Source organism: Stegodyphus dumicola, chromosome 1, assembly GCF_044657685.1.
Source record: "Stegodyphus dumicola isolate Sdum_Otavi_A_Nest chromosome 1, ASM4465768v1".
Taxonomy (NCBI): Eukaryota; Metazoa; Arthropoda; class Arachnida; order Araneae; family Eresidae; genus Stegodyphus; species Stegodyphus dumicola.
In genome coordinates, this window is record NC_140768.1 from 154,553,639 (window position 1) to 154,578,264 (window position 24,626).

Sequence of the window (24,626 nt, forward strand, 5' to 3'; positions counted from 1 at the left end):
GCCGCTGGCTACGCATTGTTTCCCTCTTGTTATCAGTTTGGCTACATTTTGGTGAAAACCGCAGGTTTCATCTCGCGCCAATATACTTGAAAATCAAATAGAAGCCATCTCTTTCTCAAACATTAGAGCACTGTATCATAATTTTAGTGCTAACTTTTTGACACAATTTCCAGTCATCTACGCAGCAGTATTTTCGGCTATGACTAGAACGCGATTGTTTTCATATCCTGCCAAACGTACAACATTACATCTATATTCTTCTTTATGAAGGTCCTAACCAATTCTTTCTCCAGGAAAAGAGTAACCAAAAGAAGTACATTTAAAATTAAAAGAAACTTCATATACGTAAACGTTTTGGTCGCTCCTTTCATGGAGAAAGAATTGGTTAAGACCTTCATAAAGAAGAAATAATAATTTTTCATTTTAATTCCTACTTTTCCTTTTGAATTTTATTAATTTCGGTTTAGCAGCATATGCGCAGATTCGTCTCTTTGTTTTTTTAAAACTTAATTTTAAAAATTCGTTTTGGTCTTTCAGAAGAGTTATATATATAATTTATGCTTTGTATGCATGCTTTGCAACTCTTCTTCTTACACTGTTCTGAAAAGTACAGACTTGTCGTCGTATCATTCAATCATCCCACAAGACGCTTGATATAATATACTAAATGTTAAAAAAATGCTTCTATAGGAGATACGATTGATATCAAGACAGATGAATACTAGACTTTAATTTGCTCCGAAATTGTAGTTTATAAGATGGCAGAAAACGACTCCTTGAGTACTGAACAGAAGTTGAAAGCTGTAATACTTTTTACTAAGCTAAGAATTTGGTGGCGACACAAAGACGTTTTCGTGAACACTTTGGTACAAAACGGGCTTCCTCTAAACAGATCATTCGCAGATTATGTCAATAATTAGAAATCCCTGGCTCTGTGTTGGAAAAGAATCGACCCAGTTCATCAAGTGTCCGCACACCTGAAAATGGCACCTTTTCACACTTCATTTCATTTCTAAAGTCATTTCGGTTTCTTCCACGTTACGAATGCGATGTGAAACCCACGTAATTTCTTTTTATTGAATTTTTTTAAAGGATAAGGTATTCAAAAAAAAAAAAAAAAAAAAAGCCTGTAAATGTAGCGCAATTTAAGCTGCAGTCTTGCAATTGTTCTGTACAAATTTTGGAAGACGAGTGCCGGAGGGCTGTGACTAATAGGTTAGCTTGCAAGAGTCTGCGAAACAAAATGGTGTACACATTGAACAAATTCGGAATTTAAAGAAACTTTCCATGCTCAAAAAGTTAATTATGCATTTGATAATTAACAGTTAATTATGTATTTAATATATGAGAAAGATTACCATGAAATATAAATGCGTAACAAACAAAACAAATGGTATAGCCTTTCGTGCGCCAACCTTTGTGTTCACCTAATACTTCAGTCAGAGTTTCTGAGTTTCTTTTTTACAGTCGGCGAATTATCGTTCTCACTGCTATCAGCTTACACTCAAGCAACGTTTTAAAATTTAACCGACATTAGATATTCATTACAACAAATTAAACAAAATCAAAACAAAAGCTAAATTTTACCATTGAAAAGTCAATTACTTTTGTAAAAAAGCTTTTAGTACTTACGTCAACTGCTTTGAAAGTGTCGTAATCAGATTCTCTCAAACGTGATAAATGATCTTATAAGCAGCTAATTATTGAGCACTTACCAACAGCAGATGGCAATGGAACTAGCTGCGGTCTTTGAAAATAACTAAACAAATGTTGCAAATTCTTTCAGCCAATCAGGCATTAACTCATGCTGTTAGCATAGCGGCTCCTTCGCCGCAAGATATGAGTTACAATCAATTATATATACAAGCTATTAAACTCTCGTTATTTATTTCTTTTAATTTACGCATTCTATAGGCAGTTACTTTGAAATAAGCAACTGAATATCGTAACGATCATCACATCATTTACTATCGTAACGTGTGTCGTCAATACAGCATAGAGAGAATTTAGGAATTTCATGAATTTATAAGATTCGACCTTTTCTCTGCAGTAGTCGTTGCCATGGTTATATGTCATGATTTGGGAAAATAGCCTTGAAATGCTTATGCCAGGGGTGGGCAAATATTTTTAATCCCGGACCAAAAACGTCTGTTTAGTGCGTCATGTGGACACGGCTATGAAGATCTTTGGAGTTACTAGTGTTATTTGTAGGCTGTTATGAAGGGGAAACCTGGTAGAAACATTTCCTGGTAGAAACTTTGTTTTTAAATTATTATATAACCAAAAATTTACAAGTACGCCAGAAAGAGATCTGATTCTATTGGTCTATAATGTTCATCACTACTTGATCTATGGTGAATGTAGAGGAACCTATTGAACTATACAGCGACTTCAACGTTTTCGGTGTCAACAGTTTGGGCATTCTCAACATCTATGTACTAACCCAGAGAAGTGTTCTGAGTGTGGAGGAAGTCACCGCAGTAATCAGTGTACGCTGAAAGAAGAAAAACCTACCTGCCTGTTTTGTGGAGAATTACATATGAGTTCGTATCGTGGTAGTCCCGAATACAGGAAGAGATTTGAAAAAAAAAAAAAAAAAAAAAAAAAAAACAGCCCACACGGAAACATAACCCGCAGAGCCAGCAGATGAAACTACCCACCCCTGAAGATTTCCTGCAACTTGCAAAACCTGATGTTAAAGTGACTAAAGCAAGACCGACTTATAGCTCCAGAGCCAAAAGGAATATACAGCCGCCACCTGATGAGATGACCGCTGCAATCAACTGGTTGCAGGATCCGAAAATTAGGAGCTTACATAGCACAGTCATCACGCATATTGAAAAGATTAGGACAGCCAAAAATACAGCCGAGAAGATGATAGCTGGATTCCAGGCAGCTCTAGCGATGCTGAAAATAGTAGAAGCGGATTAAATTTGCAACTGCTGTAATGCCAGTGTTGGGATCTCGTTCATTTGCGCTTTCGCAGCTGACGATGGTGGTTCGGTAAAACCATCGAAACTAGTCCTGTGAAAATTTGAAAATATAATGCTGATTTTTGTTGTTTGACTTCTGAATTAGTAAATCTAATGTTCTCAGTTTAGGTTCACGGCTAGCATTAGCATACACTGTAAAACCAGATGCACACTCGTGCTGCTGATTTCGGTAGTTTGCGTACAAAAACGAGTGCGAGGACCTTTTTCCCATCCCTGACCTATGCTAAACTAGCAACTTAAAGTCGTGATGATGCGACGTGAATCGCGAATGATAGTGAATTACGAAACGATGTGTCATTAATTAGAGAGAAAGTAGGAGAGTATTTAAACTGAGTTTAACGAAACTAAAAACAGCTATCAGCAATTAATTATGACAGAGTTTATCTGTGCGAACAAAACTTCGTTTATGCTAGAGTGATTTGTATACATGCAATGTAAGTGTTTTTAAATATAAGTAATTTGGATATAAGTGTATCTGAATTAGAATAAATAATTTGGATAGAATTCCTTACTCACCAGTCGTAAAAATGTTTTACCAAGCCGAGCGGGATCGTCAGCATAATACTGAATCCCTTTCATAAGAACACTGAAAAGTAAATAAAAGATCGTTTACATTTAGTTTTACGTAACATTTTACATTTTTAGATGAAAAAATTAAAATAACATTTTGTGAAGCATCATAAAAAGGATTTGTTAACATTCTAAAACAAATCATCGCATTATGTCATCTCAAAATTATAATTCACTTCAAGTCAATTATTACGCAAACCTATTGCTTAATTATGTTATTTTAAATACATTTTTAAATAAAATTCAGCTAGCGGGGTGGTCAGCAAGAGGCCATTGAAGCAGGAGGCGCGGAAAATTTGCAGTTCCTTCGCCGGGACTCGAGCCCTGGACCTCTCGAATACGCGTCGATTATGCTTCCATTTACACCACAAAAACATGCGGAAAGGAGGGAGAAAATACCGAAAATACTACCTTAGAAGGATTGACCCAATCGCAAAATCCTGGTCTACAACTTTCTAGTTCGGGCGCCAGTTTTAGATTTATAAGGTTTTTTGAAGCATGAGACGGTAAAAATGTGTTATGTTCTCGGCAAAATTCGAATCCTGGACCTCACGAATACGCGTCAAGTATGCTTCCAATTACACCAAGAAGGAATGCGGAAAGGAGGGAGAAAATATCTTATACGTGAAGCTCTATCCGGTCTCATCAACTTTTTTCCTGTCCGCTGAGAAATTTCCGGTACCTTTCATTTCTCAAAATTGCTTGAAGACATAGACAGTTACAGTTACATTGGGTCAGATATAGTAGTTAATTACATAGGGATCGGACGAGTTACAGGTGCATAAGTACGGGACCAAAATTTTGTCAAATGGTCACCAAATTTGGTGACTTTTGGTGATTTATAGCCAAATTTAGCAACGAAAAATTTGGGTTACTAGTTTGGCGCCGCTACACTAGCTTGGCAAGATAGCCATTTACCTCAATATTAAAAGGACTTACTAAAGAGTACTAAAGAGTACTAAAGGATACTAAAGAGTTACCCCTGTAACTCTGTTTTTCTGGCCTTTCATGAGGCTTTTCATGTATATATTATATAAGAGATACTACAATTTACATATAATTTCGCCAAGATTATTTACATATATACAAAATTCATAACAATACAGACTGAAGACGAATTCCTAGTTGTCCATAAGGTATTTTCATATATCACTGGATATAAACAACTTACTTGTTGTGAAATTCTGAGATGGCCTTGAAGTTTGTGAAAAGAACATCTTTGTAGTCTCTTAGTTCTTTAGGCATTGTTTTGGATTCCATTTCTTTGATGTAATTGTTGACAACGAACTGCATGTCTCTGGCAAAGGCTTCTTCTGACTCGATCAACTCTTGTAGTACTTTTCTGGGAAGAGGTATAAAAAATAACTAAATCAGCAGAGTAAAAAGACCCTGCAAAATAAAATTATATCAGGAATTTTACAGCGATCGTAAATGATAACGGTGTTGCCTTTTAAAGCGGTTCAGATTTATCTGGGCAAGGGATAGTTTTTATTATATGAGAAACTCTCTTAAGACAACGAATATGCTTTTCTCTACGAAAATATCTAATAGCAATCTATAAAACAATCGAAGTTATAACTACTAAGTATCTTATAGAAAAATGATCGAATTTTTCATAAAATAGGTTAAATAAATTCTATAGAATACTATAAACTTTTCGGTAAAGCATCTATATAGATAATTCTGTAGAAGTTAGTGTAGATACTCTATTGAGATTTGGGCAGAGATTCTACAAAACATTTTTCTGAAGATCCGAATATTTTACACTGCGCAAAGAAAAAAAGGCACAATTCTACATCTCCCGTTCTACTGGGCCGATTGACAAAATACAACTTGCGTTTTATATGTCTCGAAAGCGCGACTTGGGATATGCATTAGATTTACATATAGCATTGTTCTAATACAGGCATTTTGACACAAAATCGGATTTTTTCTGAAATAACATACCCATTTTTTCCATATTTCGATTCTACGACTCAAATTATACCTAGATATTAAATTTTGCAATTTTCGGTGAGAAATATAAGGAGAAATTTTAAAATTTGTCTTGGGGGATTTTTTTCAGTTTGCGCCAAGAATAATTCACTTGGCGGGATTCTTAATTTACAGCAACTTACTTACTTTCCTTATTTTACGTGAAGATATACGTCAATTTATATATTGGCGCGTTTTGAAATTTGGCATATTTGTTAAAGCGGTACTAACATCAAATGTGGTTTAGGCACTTTGTCAAAATTATTTGAAAGTAGAGACGATGTGACTTTCTTCCGCTTATGCACAATTTAAAAAGAGAAAGGAAAATACGTTGTCATATATTAAGAAGTTCGCCAAGTAAATTATTCTTGGCGTAAGCTTAAAAAAATGCGCCAAGATAAATTTTTGAATTTCTCCATAGATTTCACACCAAATTTTAAAAAATTTAATATTTATTCATAATCGGAGTCGTAGAATCGAAATATGAAAAAAACATTGGCATGTCATTTCAAATAAAGCCCGATTTTGTGTCAAAATACCTGTGTTAGAGCACTGTTATATATAAATCTAATATATAGCCCAAGTCGCGCTTCGAGACATGAAAAACGCAATTTAAATTTCATTAATAGGCCCAGTGGAACGGGAAATGTAAACCCTTTTTTTCCCGCAGTGTACATACAATTAACTAACAAAATTCTATTGAAAATATCACATCCAGTTTATAGAAAATTAGGCCATCATTCTAATGAATTCTAAACACGTTTACTTGCTTTAACTTTCAATAAAAAATTCTAGATTAAGCTTTTGATTGTTGGAAAGTATAATAAAATCATCAACAGTTTCTTTTGGATTGAAAGGAAAACTTTCATTTTAGGAATAGAACTTTTTAATCTAAATTTTGAAATGATATATCACATGAATTGGGGAAAAAATGTTTTAGAGAAGATATGATTTGTTTTAATAAAAATTTACAATATCGTATTGATTTTAAAAATAATTAGTTAAAAATAAATATATTTTAAATTATAATTACTTTTCATTAAAGTTAACAAACTATTTTTCTTCTCAGAGATATATATATGATATCAAAAGCATTCAATTCGCAAATTCAGCTTTTGTAATCAACAGCCCAAACTTAATATTTTAATTAATTTTATGATTTAAATTTATTTAACAAGATTTTATTTTTTTTATTATATAAGGAATGCTGTTTAAAATTGTACAAAATATTACATAAATTTAGAAGTGTAAAATTTTCAGTTATAGGATAAAGAGCAAAACTTTCGCTTGAAAAATGATTCAACTCTTATGAATAAAGAATATTTTTTTTTTTTTTTTTTTTTTTTTTTTCTCATTTGTATCCCATAAACTAAAAATTTGTTTTAATTAAAGTTTGAAAAAAATCTAATTTCTACAGAAAACCATTCCATAAAGGCTTTGTAAAATTTCTTTATGATTTTACAAAGCAAAGTTTCTGTAGAATTCTGTTCTGCGAAAGCTTCATAAAGTATTTATAGAATTCGATAGTGAAACATTTCTACCAAAGATTACTTTTAAATCTCGTAAAGAATTTCTATAGATCTCTGTCGACCTCTATAAATTTTTCCGTGAGTGCTTCAGCATTGGTTAAATTTTGTTTTAGCTTTCAATAATAATATTTCATAACTTACGAAATCTGCATGCAGATTAATTTATATATATAATGTGCAACGAAATCTAATTAATTAAAAATAATTAATAAAAAAGATAGGAAAGAATTATTACTCTCTTCTCGCTCTTGTTGCTTGGGTTTTGGGGTCGAGCTGTGGCGAAATAGGGGGCGTTACTGTTGTCTTTTTCTCGAGGTAACAAGAAGGTACCGTTCCTTCCGTTCCATCTTGACGAAGCCGAACTCTCCACCTAGAAACAAACAGATTCATTAGTGAAGGTATAAAGATTTTGGTATCGATTTTTGGGTTCATATTCATTCCTAATTATTTAACTGAGATAGACTGTGGGAAATATAAATTAAATTAAAATTAACATAATACAGTATTTCAGGCGGAGTCCACTGCTATTTACTTAAAAAGATTCCTATTTCTATTACTAATTAAAAAGATTTCTAAAAATCAGGAGAAAAATCAGTACATATACCAACAGTTTATCAACTTTATTAGGTACTTTCATGGCCCAATCAGACAAATGAACTGACATTAGATATAAAAGAACTTTGTTTTGAACTACAGTGGAAGTGTATAATTTATTTGAACTGGATGGGTTAATGTGGTTTTTATTGGCAATAAGAAGACGGATGCACTGGCCAAAGTTATTACACAAAATAACATTGACATCATTGAGCGACAAGGGTCGAGGAGGAAGACCAGGACCCTTATAAAGAATCACACCTACAAATTATTGAAAGAAAAATGGAAAATATCCGACAAAAATATAAACTGTATAAGTAACAATAAAAAAAAGAATAAACACATATAGTGACATAAACTGACAACAAATTTTAACGGGTCATGTTCAGTTTCCTGCGAACCTTAGAAGATTTAATCCTCAAAACTCCGATCTCTACGGCAGCTGCAATGAAGTTGAATGTAGTAAACACTTCGTTCAGACGTGCCCGCTTTTAAAAGATATAATGAAATATTTTATCACAGATGGCACTTTTAACGTGCAAAGAATTTTATCCCATTTTGACAAGGCAAGAAGTCTGTCGTGAAAGATTATGAACTATTTCAATAATCATCGATCAAAAGTACGAATTCTGCTTTAGTATGTGTGCTGTGTTTGTACTTGTTACTGAGACAGACTTATTAAACCATAGGGCTACTTGTGATCTGGGAGGTGGACTGCTCCTCACAAACAGAGACAAACCTAATCATTTCTTCTCAAATGCAAAACTGTTACAGCAACTTGACAATGAAAAAATGTAATAATTTTTGAATGGACAGAAGACGTTTTACTTCAACCTTCTAGGATTCGCATCAAAGAAAAATTTCGAGTTTTTCAAAACGTTTGCCTCTTGAAGAGACTATAACATGAAATCTGTGTTCATAGTTCTCGGTAACTTCTTTCAGCTGATCTGTTCAAACCAATCCTATTACATTTCATATCTCTATGTAATGGGTACATGGTTAGCGACGCTGAATGCCTTACCGATAGGGTCCAGTTCGAATCTCTGAGAAGGCATGGATTTTTGTAAATGTATAGTGTCTGCGCGGTGTAGGGGTACGCTAAATATGCATCGAGCCGAAAGTCCACTCGAAAGGTTGGCGGTAGGTGGAGAGGGGAAGGAGACCCTCAGACCCGTCCGTCCTGAATCTCAAAATTAGGGGGTCGGAACTGAGGTAAAGTCGTACTGTTACTTATATAATGTTCAACGACAGGCACATTTGAGTCCTTGCCGAGATGAATGTCAAGGGCTTGTACTGATCTTTGTCAGACAAATTATAAAGTATTTCTCTCGCTTTCTTAACATGCCTTCGTGGTGTAGTGGTCTACATACTGGGCGCGTATTCCAGAGGTCCGTGGTTCGATTCTCGGCAAAGGCGTTGCTCGGTTTTTCACTTCTTCTGCTTCCAAAATACCTAATGTCTCTGCAAAGTGAGATTGGTAACAACAACAACAATAGCACATCTTCTATTTTTTTAACTCTATAGACTTTAAGAAAGCCCCATACGTAAACGTTTGGTGGCATAAGTAAGGATTAGAGAATGTCAGAACTTAACAGAAACAATTTTTTATTAAAATTTTTTCATTAGCGTATGAAATAAAAATTTCGCATTTTCGATGCAACCATCTGGGTGTCCGCCGATAACATCGCGGCAAAAACATCGTGGACAAAAACGTCGCGGAGAAAACAACGCAAGACGAAAACGTCGTGCTACATAACATCGTGGGAGAAAACATCGCAAAGAGAAAACATCGCAGTTCTAAAACATCGTGGTACAAAACATCGTCGTCGAAAATAAAGCGGTTCAAAAACATCGCAGTTTAAAAACATCGTCGTCGAAAATATCGTGGTAAAAAATAAAGCATCTACAAATCATCGCATGACGATAATATCGCAGACATGCTTTTTTCAGGTTTTAATAATTGTAAATGGATATTCCCATAATGATTTGTGAGCGCAAGGTGTAAAGAAAGATAAATTTTACTTTCACATATTTTATTAACTAATAAATTTTTGCTGAAAACGTAAGAAGGAAACTTAAGCATAGAAAATTAAATGTAACTTATAGATTATACTTTTCATGAAATATTACCAGCAAACACTTTATAAAAATGATTTATTAATGGCCTTTGTTAGTTAACTATGTCGGTTTAAAATTCTATTAAGTGCTATAAGTTACATTAATTTTTTATGCTTACGTTTCCTTTTCATTTTCTCAGCAAAAATTTATTAATTAATAAAAAATATGAAAGTAAAAATTATCCTTCTTTCCATCTTGCGCTCACAAATCATTATGGGAATATCCATTTACACTTATTAACGCATGCCTGAAAAAAGCATGTCTGCGATGTTATCGTCATGCGATGGTTTGTAGATACTTTATTTTTTATCACGATATTTTCGACGACGATGTTTTTAAATTGCGATGTGTTTGAACCGATTTATTTTCGACGACGATGTTTTGTACCACGATGTTTTAGAACTGCGATGTTTTCTCTTTGCGATGTTTTTTCCCACGATGTTTTGTAGCACGACCTTTTCACCTTGCGTTGTTTTCTCCGCGACATTTTTGTCTGCGATGTTTTTGCCGGGATGTTTTCGGCTGTAACCAATCATCTGTTACTGTTTTGTTTCGACTGGAATGCAGAATAAGAGATTTATTTATTTATTTATTTATTTATTGTTTTGGTTTATTTAACAACGGCAAAGCACACTACGACTATTTGCCTAAGAGGAGAAATGCCTTCTTGGAGGACTTTCTAAGGGAAACCGGCTTGTATACGCGTTATACATGCGATAAACCACGAAGAAGTCTAATCTAGCAGCCCGTTCGCCGCGATTCTAACCCCGGAGCGAACTACCAGTATTCAGTCACCGCTGGTGGGCCCGATTTATTTTGGAAATGACACCTAAAATTGATAGGCTGAACGGTTGAGTAAATGCACTTTCTAAGGAAAAATATGTTTATAAACAAATTTTAAAGCTACATATAAATCGAGGTTACTGCATTTAAAGCTACCTTTAATACATTAAATTTGAAATGGAAAACGGACTAGCTTCAAGTGAAAAGAAAAAGAATGGTCGCAAAATTGCATCCTAAGACTGTTCGAACACGGGTAGATGTCAAGAAAATCTCTGATCCTGAAAGAAAATCCACTGATTCAAAAGTCCATTCCATCAGAACTGGAAAGGTCTTCTGGCACTGCAAGTAAAAGCACTCATTTTATATTAAAGAAGATGTATAAACCTAAAGTTCATATGCTTTTACCAAAACACATTGCGGAAAGGAAAACAAATTGTAAAATATTTGATGTAGACACCATATAACTTCTTTGTAATTAAATTAAACACATATTTGCTGCAGTTCATATAAACTCATTTGCTCAAATTACATTAGGGATATATTTCTCATTCAATCAATTTAGTTCTGACTCTGCAAAAATACATAAAAATTCAAAACATTTTCATTAAATTAATACTTAAAACACCAAATACAGTTAAAAATGTTAAACGATAGCCAAATGAGATTTACACCAATCTAAGATTTCTTGCCTATCACTGTAATCTGTTATATATCAGCATAGGCTCTTCAAAGCCATTTCCTTCCCTCCAAACCCTTCATCACAACCATGGCAACAACTGCTTCGAAAAAAAAAAGACCCAATCCTCTAATTTACTCAAATTACCGAGTTTCTTCTTTGTGCTGATGATGATCACATATGATCGCAGGGCCGCTACAACCTTGGGGGTGAATTTTGAAACCTTAGACCAACGTTAGATTTTGAAAATCATAAAAATGGGCAGAATTTAAATTGCCGCTTATTGTTGCCATGTTAAAGGAAAATTTGGTCCCTCTTTCTCGGGAAAAAATCTTGTATTCAGTTAAAGCAAATGAAGTGTAAACCGATTGCGTCATTGTTACTCACTTGTGCGCTCTGCTGGAATCGATGACTTCAACTTCTTGTCCTTCCGTTACTGGCAGTCCCTCAGAGTCTCCAGGTCTTGGAGTGTAATCCATAACCACCACGAACACAGAAAGCTAGAAATTAGAAAGTATACTTATAATAAATTTGATATTCATCATAAATTTCACACTACATATTTGCACAATATTTATGAAGTAGTTCATATATTCTTCACACACACGTGCACGTATACAAAGAAAAAATAATGTGAGTATAGTATACAAAGAAAAAAATAATGTAAGTAACATATACAAAGAAAAAATAATGAGAGTAGAGTATACAAAGAAAAAAATAATGTGAGTAACATATACAAAGAAAAAATAATGTAAGTTATGTGGTGACGTGAACACAACATAATTTTATTGTATGGCCTTCTAAATCATCACATTTTTGACCGCACTTCATTTAAACTCGCATTTCATTAGATATATATTTCTCATTCAATTAATTCAGTTCTCACTTCACGGCAAGGCAAAAATGCATGAAAACTGAAAACACTAAATATTGTAAAGGAAAGAAAAACTTAAAATGCCAAATACAGTTAAAAAAAGTTTAAAATAAAAAATTTTCAGAATTTAAATTAGAGTCTTCTACTCGAAAACAAATAATCCTGCCAAAGGGCAAGAAGAAAAAATTTTGGGTGCACACAGTTGAACCTTAGCTTTCAGGCCATTGGACAAACAGACAGAAACGAGTTCAGGGGGCACCAAAGCATAGCCATGGGCAAATGTGGCATTTCCCCACTGCACTAACCATCTATGGAAGTGCACCCTCCCGGGCGACACTAACGCTATGCTTGGGCATTTGCTTACAAAAAGACACTGAAGTTGGTGCACAAGCTGACTTAATTCAACATTCTACTAACAGTTACAAATATAAACAAATGGCACCCCCAAAAAATCTGATCGTTCTAAGGGTTCCGTGAGTCGACCTCCGAAAGGTCTAGAAATAGAAGAGGTTCTGAAAACACCTCGTCCAAGATAAAATCGAGACAAGTTTAAAATATGATCAGATGATGCCTGAGCAGCTCTAGGCGCAGGTCTTAAAAACTTTCTGCCCTTGTTCATAGGAGTCATTCTTCAAGTTTTTGTTCTTGTTTTTCTTAATGGCGGCCACTAGCCATTTTAGGCTTTGGTCACTCCTAAGGTCAGATACGGTGGTTATTTTGTTATGGAGGCACCTAATAGGCGGCGACCGTTACCTCCTATGAAGGAAAAGACAAGGACAGGGAAAAGTGGACGGAGCACCAGAACTTCGTCAGTGACTTTTTCATGTATTATTCCGACGCACTACTGTACTCGCTGGGCGTTCGTTTGGCCCGCATCAGAAGCCAGTCTAACAAGACATTTACAGAGGAACTTTACATTAATTCCAGACTTACGTATTGAATATACAATTACAAAAACACGGTATACAATTATTACAATGAACTTAATCGATTAACAAAAGTTGGATTATGACAGATTAATATAGTAAGATAATTACTTCGAACATACATTAGTATATCATACAAACAATGCATTTACATAAGTATATCTAAATACGTCAAATTATGTTGAACATTTTTGAAAGGACTAATTATCGTAGAATATTTTGTGCATCTCCTAGTACATTGCTGTATTCCTAAGGCACTAAGGTATTTGTTGTTTCACATTACATATCTTGTTAATACATTTCCTTTCATTTTCATCATGTCACAGACAGTTGCAACATTTCGGAAATTTCACATTGTTCTTATAAATTAAGATATCGTAATTACATCAAACATACATTAGTGCATCACATAGTACTTACATTTACATTAATATATCTAATTACATCAATTTATATTAAACAATTTTTAATGATATAATTATTACAAAATATTTTTTTCATCTCCTAATGCACTAGCATATTGTCAATGTAATTATTTTGTTTAAAACACATCTTACCATATTTAGCCTGTTTCAGGCATTTGCATTATTTCTGAAATCTCGTATTATTTTTGTAAGTTGTATAATACACGGTATTTATATAGACATGATAGCGTCTTGACATATGTCTTCTCTTTTATGAGAAAAGTTTCTTTATATTCAAGGAAATCTTTTGTTGTGATTGAGGAATCGTTAGTAAGCATTTAACGAACTCATTCGTAATGTGTGTCCTTTCTTTGTAGTGTACCTCTTTTGTGAGCTGGCACTTGAAAATAAAGTGTTCTGGGTCTTCCTTTTCACCCCACATACGCACTTGTCTGAGTAGCTCAGATTTCGTGCAAAGTAGTACGTAGGGAAAGGACCATGTCCAGATAAAAAAATGTTGGTGAAGAAGTTATATGAGATTGGATCATATGAGGGTTTTTAATAGAAGTTTAGAAGCCTTATACCTACTTCTACATTATCCCATTCAGCTTCCGATTTCTTTAATGCAGTTTTTCTTAGCATATGTTTTGCATACCATTTTGGGAATGGGTCACTAATCGATGGTAAATATGAGTTTTAAGCTGCATCCTTTGCAAGTGCATCTGCCGTTTCAATTTTGGGCTTCTCCTGCATGCGCTTTTACCCACTTTATTTTTACAAACGTCCTATTGTACTGTGATATTAAATCGTAGATATCTTGTACTACTGATGATTTGTTTTTTGCATCATAAACAGCTTTTATTTCCGCTTGGCTATCACTGTAGGTAGTAACGTTTGTTAAATGCCTTTCATGAGCCCATAGAATAGCGTGTTTTATGGCTGAAAGCTCAGCTTAAAAAAACGCTGCTGTTATTTCTTAAGTGTCCTTTCCATTCTGACGTTTCTTGTTTTGAGGGGAGTGCTATGAACGCGCATCCTACTTCTTCGTTTATCTTTGACCCATTAGAGTACACTGCTGGAAATGTAGGTTATACTGAGGGTTTCTCTTTTTGTAGATATTTTGAGTTTGGAATGTACTGCAGGATGTCTTAGGTAAGAGTTTCGAGGTTGAAGAAACGGACAATTTACATCCAAGCCATCTTAGGGATTCCAACCAAGGACTTTGGTACTTTGCAATGGGGGTCACTAAACTCTTTTCCATCTGGGCGGCAAAGACTCCCCAAATGTTCCTTGGCAAAATGTGATATAAACCAGCAGCTTTTGCCAAAGAATCAGCAATCTCGTTGCCACTAATGTCCACATGGGAGGATATGTGCACCTCGGAATTAACTGAAAGCCAAGATAGTAACTTAGAGATAGCCTTGTCCCCAACCTTTAAATAGAAAGCATTAGAAACAATGTGCTAAATTACAAAAATAATTAAGAATAATACATTAATTTAAACTCATATTAGTATAAGAAGTTACACCCAGCCCCCAAGCAGAATACGTGGAGCTGACGTCCTTCCAGGTTGCCCATGGACCTTATAAGAGAGATACAAGATTATATAAAGATTATATATAATAAGATTACATATATAATATAAGATTATATATATTATATATATTCTTATAAGATTATATATATTCCTTATAAGATTATATATGTTTTTATAAGGTCCATGAGGTTGCCGCCAGCACAGTACCAGATGAGCGGTGGACGTGGACGAAAGCAGACGTGCTTGTTCAGAGCGGAAGACGTGAGAGGAAGGCAGACGAGCCTTGCGAGAGTTTGGAAGATGGTCTTTCAGGTGTTTAATGGTATTCAGCCAGCATTTGAGGATATTTGAACTTTGTGACAGAGATGATGGAATATAATGAGTGCAAGTACTGCATAAACTACCTTGTGAATGTGCATGAATTATCATACTCTTGTGGGGTTGCCCGGCAACTTTATACCAAAACCTAGACAGACAGTTTTATTACTTAACCGCAATAGCTTAGTTAATAAGTATTTACTAAATGTGCTTTCCGTTTACACCCCACATTAGTAATATTTTAATAATTTAGTAATATTTTAATAAAGATTGAATTGAACAAGAATTTGCTTTGAAGTAGTAACTCATAGTACAATTTTCTAGCGCAAATAATTAAATTATATTAATAAAAATTAGAATTACCACTGTCAATCATAATTTTTATTCATAAATCATAATTTCCATAGCTATATCTGTAAATCATATTTTTTGTAACTCATAATTTCCATATCGAGATTGGAAGCTAATTTAAATTAAACTGAGATCAGAATTCGTGGAATAATATTAAGTTGAAACATAACCCATAAATACGTTAACTAATTAACAGAAATAGAACCTAAAATTTGAATGGAAGTTTTATTTTAACTTTTATGAGAGAAATGGTTTTGTCCCTCACTCTCAACTACAGAAACAGAAACCAGGGAGAAAATGGTTTTGTCCCTCAACTCTCAACTGCTATACCAGATCATCAACAAAAACCGAAGAAATACGATAAAACTCTAAGAGCCTTTTAATTCAGAATTTTAGTAGCTAATGCTTTAAGTGCCCAAACGTATTTGTAAATAGATAAATAGGCGGTGTATTTTCACAAAGGAAACAGTATCAACGAATACTTTTATCTTAAAGCTGAAGGCAAGTGTTTTATTACAAAAACAATAAGAAATGCAATTTCACGTATCATATAATCGAATCAAAATATTAAGTACAAAGAGTAACATCAATAAAAGTATTATTAAAATTTTAGCTTGGTAAATAGTTGAAATAAAATGAGTTCTGTTTTAGTTTACATAAAACGCTTGAGAGGCCAGCCGCCTACAATAGTTAACGAAAAAAATATATATGTAATGATTTTAATGAGTCTAATAGCGGCATTTCACGGGTCCAAGTATTAATTAATAACTACAGCAAAAATATTTAGTAACTATTATAAGTAGATATTTATTATATTAATTATTAAATTAATATATTGAAAACTATTTAGTTTTAATCAATAATAGACAAATTAAATCTGAAAGAAAAGTTAAACATCTTACCCTTTGCCGAAAAGCAACTTTACGCTTTTAAATCGCTCAATTAGTTAATTGAAATTTCATTTAGTTCGGCAAAAATATTAAATGAAATAAAAAATCTCATGTGTACACCACATGACTTCCTTGTACGGAATATTAAATTATACGCATTTTTTCTTCCATTTCATTTAAACTTATTAGATTGAATTAAACCTACTTCGCCGACAGCGCATAAACCACAATAGAATAAATGCATTCTTTAAAATTCACTTTGCTTACCATAGCGACACTCTGGCGCTAGGTTTACTTAACAGTATTATATTTCATTCATATTATAACTCAGAATGCACAAAATGTATATCATTTAAAAAATTATCTAATCGTTGCCACATGTTCTATTCAAATACTATAATAAAGCTAGAACTATGCATAAAAGAAATTAAGCAAACAAAACAAAAAAGAAACAGTTTTTCACAGACGATTGAGTATTTCTCATTTAATTAATTCAGTTCTCACTTCGCGAGAAGGCAAAAATACATAAAAACTCAAAATATCTATATTAAAAATTACGAAGTAAATCTCAAATGCTTATTTCCTCGAAAAAATTACAGAAAGAATTAAGCATGATTTAATTGGCAATAATAAATGAATGCGTTATCTTTGTTGTTGCGAAGCTAAGTTTCTCTAGATTGGCAACAAATCCACTAGTCTCCTGTTTCAAATGTAAACATCAATGGCCGCCATTAAAAACAGGCTTAGCGGCAATTAAACAACTTTGAAATTGCTGATAATTCTAAAAATATTGCCCACAGATTTACTAAAGGCATGAAATCCTTAACCGGAAGATAAAAACAACATAATTCAATCATTTTTAAAGCAAAAAATGTACAATTTACAAACATATAAGTGTAAAGAAACTGAGATCACTGAGCCGGGTAACAGAGTGGATACATTTATAAATATATTTATATACGTTTGGCGCGGCCGATTGAAACCAAAATACGCGGTGTACATCTACATGTTATAGCAATCCTATATACAAAATTTCAACGTTCTGAGGCTACTCGTTTTTGAGTTATGCGAGATACGTACGTACGCACGTAGGTACATACACTCGTACAGACGCCACAAAAAATTCTCTTCGGAATTAATTTTAAAGCAGTTTCATAATTTTTTTGAAGAAAAAGAGTATTTTATTCTGTTCTTACGTACAGATATCACGCAAAAACATCGTTAAATTGCATTCGATAGCGGTCAAAATGGATATTTTCGTTGAAATATGCTGCCTGAAACTTTTCGCGATTACAATACTTCCTTTTTACTTCGTTCAAGGAAGTAAAAATATTCAAAATTCGAGATGCACATGTTTGGGGGAAGGACAAGTGTTTAAAGTCTGCGAGCCGCCTATTTTCTACAGGAAGGTGAAACAAACATAAATAAATATTTATACATTACCAGCAACAAGCAAACATACATTCATATATACGTAACACATTTTTGATGGCTTAATGATAGAGATTTGGAAGTGTGCCAAATATTTCTTAGTTGCAAGAACAGAAAATCAATATATAGTTTATATAACATGAATAGTATTAAATATATATAATAATTATTATATATACTTAATACTATTTATGTTATATAACTACTTGTATATTTAAATAAAATATATTTAAACCATATTTAAATATAGTTTATATAACTTAAATATTAGATGTGGATACCACATGACTTCCTTGTACATCCTATAAAATTATGCACAATTTTTGCTGCATTTCATTTAAACTTAGTGCTTTAGAAATATATTTCTCATTTAATCCAGTTTGCAGCAAGGCAAAAATACACAAAAACTAAAAACGTAAACAATTAAAAAATTTATCATTAAAATTACAACTTTCTACGCAAAAAACAAGCAATTCCGCCAGTAGGCAGGAAGCAAAATCTTCAGTGCACAAAACTGAAAGCTAACTTTTGGTCCCACTGGGTAAAAAGACACTGAAGGTGGTAAACCAGCTGAGTTAATTCACTACTCTACTAAGAGTTTCAAATGTAAATAAATGGCGGCCTTGTACGAGTTAGCGCCACTTAAATTGTTGATAATTCTACAACTATTGCATGCAGATTAGCTGAAGACATGAAAACCTTAACAGGAACATAAGAAAAATATAATTTAACCACTTTTAAAGCAAAAAATGCACAATTTACATACATTCAAATTATTAAAAGATTCAAATTATTAACAATCTTATGAGAGCAAATTTTCATATATTCTTACCTTTGACAAAATATGAAAACTTATATCCTTCTTTAAAATCCAATTCCTGAAATTTTATCCCCTGATATGTGTTGAAGTGTTAAAATTATGTTAACCACAACACGTGGTTTAAATTTTCATAAATACATAGTTGATTGTCCGACACAAAAGAACGTCTTCATTCACATACTCATTTTACCCTCGGTGCATCCTTAACTATCTTTTTTCAAAACTGTAGGTAGAAACCTTTACCTTTGCGCACACTTCACGTTTCCTGTAGCAAGCCAGAAGGGTTTTCACGTGACCTAATTACAGAGATGCTGTACAATCAGTCCTTCTAAGATTCCATTCATTCAGGGGCACTTAAAAAAAGATTTTCACTGGAATCATTGTAAGATGAAAACAATGATGGAGGAAGGGCTGCCTGGTGCAACTGCTGAGAGCGTTAGCCTTCAAGTGACTTCCGGATATTTTTTACCACGGCGCTTATTTTAAAACGGTAGCGGGGCCATGTGCATTTTTTCATGCAGCCGGTTTCGCTCAAATAAATAAAAAAATCCATTGAACTTGGTGCTGTTTTGTTGTATGTTGTGCTTCGAGTTAAACTGTATTTTATAAGTTTTTGTATTACTTATTCAATATATTTCGATAAGCAGTCAAGTTTCGTAAAGGTAAAGAAATGGTTATGTACACAAAGCCAAAAAAAAGAAAGGAGGGAACAGTTCTCTATCTGCCGTTATACTGCCGTTGTATGTTGTGTTTCGAGTTAAACTGTATTTTATAAGTTTTTGTATTGCTTATTCAATATATTTCGATAAGCAGTCAAGTTTCGTAAAGGTAAAGAAATGGTTATGTACACTAAGCCAAAAAAAGAAAGGAGGGAACAGTTCTCTATCTGCCGTTATACTGCCGTTGTATGTTGTGTTTCGAGTTAAACTGTATTTTATAAGTTTTTGTATTACTTATACGTATTTCGATAAGCAGTCAAGTTTCGTAAAGGTAAAGAAATGGTTATGTACACTAAGCCAAAAAAAGAAAGGAGGGAACAGTTCTCTATCTGCCGTTATACTGGGCCGATTAACGAAATTCAACTTGCGTTTTTCATGTCTCCAAAGCTCGACTTAGGATATATATTAGATTTATATACAACATCATTCTAACATAGGTATTTTGCTACAAAACTGGACTTTTTTCGAAATAACATGCCAATTTTATTTTTCAAATTTCGATTCTACGACTCAAATTATGTCAAACTGCCAAATTTTGTAAACATCGCACGAGTAGCTTTGAAAAAATGTAGTTCTCAAAATTTTAGCTCGTCAATGTTAGTTGAATTTGATATGCATTTATTAATCTCTGTTTTTTACTTCCTTGTATGAAGTAAAAAGGAAGTATTGTAATCGCGAAAAGTTTCAGGCAGCATATTTCAACGAAAAAGGTACGAGCTTCGCCAAGCGTCTGCCTAGAAAATCCCATACATGCTCGATGGAATCGAGATCCGGAGATCGTGCCGGCCAATCCATACGTTCAATATACTCACTCTCTAAGAGCTGTCCGGCAGCTACTATGCGATGACATGGTGCATTGTCGTCCATGAAAAGGAACTGCGGACCCATAGCACCTCTAAAAAGACGCACATATGGAAGAAGAATCTCGTTACAATAACGGGTCCCTTTGACTGAACCTGCGTCGAAGATGTGAAGGTCTGTACGACTACCAAGCATGATGCCTCCCCCATGGAGGTAGAAAGTAAGATGGAGTCGCCCTAAACAAGCTTCTCCTGTACCCTGCTCTGAAGCACTGGCGATCCCTACCTGGTGACCAAAACATTGAGTCATTTACCATTGAGTTCTATGGGATTTGACGCGTTCGGGTGTAAATATTTTGTAATTACGTCGTAAATATACATATAAATGTATATATTTTCTTTTTCTACAACACTTCAGAGTCCTAAGTATGTGAAAACAACATATTTTTAAACAACATTTCATTCTGAACGGAATTAAATGCTATACTTTTCACAGGACAGTTTTCTCAGAATGGTTTAATTTGAATGAAATATTTTCACAAGTTTTCGTTAATTACATTAGGGAAAAAATTAAGGTAATTCGATTTTATTCGGTTAAGGTACAAAAATTAAGAACAAAGTTTGTTGTATTATTAATATTAAAATTATGCATAATTTCTTTTCTATTTATAGAGCTTCTTCCTAAAATACTTTCTTAAATATGACATGATTTTTTGGCTTCTGAGGCATCTTTTAAATCGAAAAATGTAAGTCAATTTATAATTAATGCTCTATTCGGTTCATTTTAAATTAGAGAATTATTAGAAATTAGCGAAATACTTTAAATAAGTATTTCGCTAATTCCTAATAATTAAATAGGTATTAAATAGTACTTGACTTTCTCTGAACATTTCTGAAAGGGAATAAAATAAGTTTTTTTTAAGTATTATTTAAAACTTGTAATTGAGTTATAAAATGTAAGAGGAATAATTCTTTTAATTATACTTATCAGATTTTTTTTTACCCTTCATTTCAACAATACATATTCCAAAACTCTTTATTACGTTCTTAAGTGCGCATCTCATAGCATTTGCTTTACAATACCTTTTAACAGATTGCTTTCCAATACGAACAATTCTTGCTTAAATAGTTTTATAACGTATTTGTCAACAGGATTTCAATTTATGTTTACAATTCAATATTAAGGTTATTATATATTTAGATAATATTTATAATCATTATAAATTAGATACATTTAATCATTAGATTTCTTCACAGTACTTTCACAGTTGTTTATAAGTGAATAAATTCTTCATTTTAAATACATTTATAAATAATTTAATGAATATTTAAGTATTTTGTCAAAGGCAGATACATGCGTTTTGCAAGCACATGCATAAATACCTATTTTTCCTTTCCGGCATGTGCAAATCTTTAATTACTGTGCATTCACTATATTTTTCGTGTAAAGTAATTTACACTAATTTAGCATACACCCGAAAGTTTTACATAAAAAATATATATGAATATAATTTGAATGAAAATTATAAGTATTATTTTTAATACCCACTCAAAGGTCAGTTTTTCTTCAAAATTCCTCCACGATGGCATCTCTCTCTTTAGGCAGATAGCCCTTGCATGCGTTACTCTATTTAATAAAAACTTAATCTGACCTATGTGCCTAATTACAAATATTTTAACATACATAATTTTATATTTATAAAACGTGTAAGCCCAAAGTGATTATTTTTCAGATATATTAAATTAAAACGATGGGTTTAAAACGAGCAGCAGTAAAGCCTCTCCTCTAAAAAATTTTAAAAGGTACATGTTACAATAATATATGGATGTGAAAAAAATTTGTTTTATTTAAAACATTTTGACGATTGGAAAATAAAATAAAAGTAGCGAAGACTCTATCAAGGGTATCGAAAGACGTATACAATTTTAAATGTACCGTAAGGTATTTTTCATTCTTTAAGCATAACATTTTTCTTAAAATCTATATTTTTGTAGTGCAATAGCTTATAATTTTATAAAACAAATTCATAATAAAAATCGCTGTTTTTAGTTATCGAAAAATAACCAAGATGTGATTTTTGCGTAAATGTCAGTAAACTATACTAATTGCTATTATCCATCCCACTATGAATGTTTCTTTCATGCGAAAGTGTCCCTTTTTCGATTTCTATGGAACTGTCGTGTGTCGAAATACTATCAGAATCAAGCGAGCTTCTGAATGTAAACAAATAACACCCCGTCTGGTGACCCAAGCTTCAAAGCAGTGCTTCACTTTTAGCGCGGGTTGGCCCCTCCTCCCTTTCCTACCTCCATGGCCTCCCCAAACGAGAACACCGCCACCTCCATACCTGTCCCTTTCAATGATGTTCGAGGGATGATTGCGGCTTCCCCGCTCTCTCCAGATGAGTATGCGATGAGAATCGCTACTCAGACTGAATATTCTTTCATCTGTAAAGAGTACTCGTCCCCATTCATTGTGTCTCCAATTCCGGTGTTCCCGGCACCACAGAGAACGCCTTCTCCGATGGGCAGGCGTTAGAGGTACACACCGTACAAGGCGTCGTGCAAACAGACCACCACCGTGCAGTCTTCTGGCCACGGTAAAACGCGATATCGGTCGTCCAGTCGCCTGTGTCGTGCGTCTATCGATTTCTCCCGCTGTCTGCTGCCTGTTTCTTCTGGCCTGTAAGGCAATATACCGGTCATCTGCGGGTGTGGTTCCTCGTGGACGACCACTACTAAACCCCCGGATAGCTGTTCCTGTAGTTTGAAATTGTCTCCAAAGTCGTGAAACGATGCTGTGAGCAATTCCGAACTCTGCAGCCACACTTGTCACACTGCGGCCTTCCTCCAACTTCCGAATGATTCGACCTCGGGTAAAAGCATCCAGATGTCGTCTAACAGATTGATTATTCGCCATTTCTCGCTGAGGCAGCAACTCGGTGTGATTTTAACTGCTATACGGCGTGAAATCTCTTTGCCAGAAATACTGATCTTACACCGACAACATGCTTTATACTACTCAGACACTCCCCCATTACGTCTACCTGCATATCTGCGCATGTGCTACCGTACATCACCTTACTTAATCTCCTGATTGGTCTTTCTGTCCGCTCTGCCTCTTCGTTCAGCTGATATGCTAATTTTTCGACTTCGTCTTTAATTTTTGCACACCAGTGTATATGTCAGCGGGCAAGCATCTACGTAGCATTTATCAAGACTGTTAGAATTGTGACTTCTGAATGGGTATAATTTTTTAATTAATATAGTCCATTTTTCACTAATTGTCTTTTTGTATTTGCACAAAACTTACTTTCAGACGTTTTTAATTTATTAGTAAAATTTCGTATTTCTTTCAGATTTATACCTGAAGGTGAAGTTTAGATGCTTTTAAAAATTGCGTCATATTACTCTTACATCTGGTAGACTTACTGACATTAATTACCAGAAAAATAATAAAAAACATTTTTAAATAGCTTTTGAAATTTAAAGTATGTTATTTATGTTGTTATTTCAAACAGCCGGACACTTGTAACTTAATGCATTCGTCGGGAATGGAAAATACCCACCGGTCATTTAGCCCTGTCATAACCGAGGATGTTACACATGAGGCGACAGTATTACATTCATGTGAAAGAAGAAATTTCGTCGCAATTTTTATGGAGAACACACCAGGGAACGGATCCGAAAACGTCCTCCCTCTCTTTTTCTATCGCCAAATCTCTCGATGTGACTTTCGGCTTACCAGCATTCTAAGTGCCTCCATGCCACACAAAGAGAATTTACAAACAGCCAATGTTACTGCGGGATTCGAAACCTGGGCCCAACGATACGGCAGCCAGTATCGTTAAGTACTGTATCAATCAGGGAAGTAATTTAAAAATATAATATTGAATGATTTTTTTTCGTTTTAGACTGACAGTTGCCCCAGAAAATAATACAGACAAATTTAAAATAATAGAAAAGAACACAAAAGTCATTCTAAATCCCATTAATTACCAAAATCAACAAAGTTTGTTTCGTTAACATCATTTATACTTCTTGCATAATTCTTATTTCGAAAGCATTATCTATTACAAATGTAAAAGTCACTAATCAATTGTAACAAAAATGCTCAGTGTATTTTGGAGATACAATAAACAACTTTCTAAACGATAAAGTATCCTTTATGACATCACGAAATCAGAAACAGAAATCCTACACAAAATAACTACTATCAGGTTGTCCGGGAAATAATGCAGGTTTCTGCAATTGTTTGTCTTTCCTGTACATTTTTAGCAACAAAAATATTTTGAATACGCTGGTTTATACATCATTTT

At 33.8% G+C, this 24,626-nt stretch overlaps 1 protein-coding gene across 5 annotated transcripts in view; it reads right to left on the reverse strand.

Moving 5' to 3' along the window:
• The window catches only part of LOC118200338 (protein Obscurin-like), a 500,451-nt gene that overhangs the window by 381,419 nt on the left and 94,406 nt on the right, over nt 1-24,626 (reverse strand). For all 5 annotated transcript variants that reach the window (XM_085822284.1, XM_085822292.1, XM_085822266.1 and 2 more), the window contains 4 exons: nt 11,625-11,737; nt 7,302-7,436; nt 4,735-4,905; nt 3,510-3,579 (listed from right to left, as the gene is read on the reverse strand). In XM_085822284.1, coding sequence (XP_085678410.1) covers nt 3,510-3,579; nt 4,735-4,905; nt 7,302-7,436; nt 11,625-11,737 — 489 coding nt within the window. The remainder of the gene's footprint in view (nt 1-3,509; nt 3,580-4,734; nt 4,906-7,301; nt 7,437-11,624; nt 11,738-24,626) is intronic.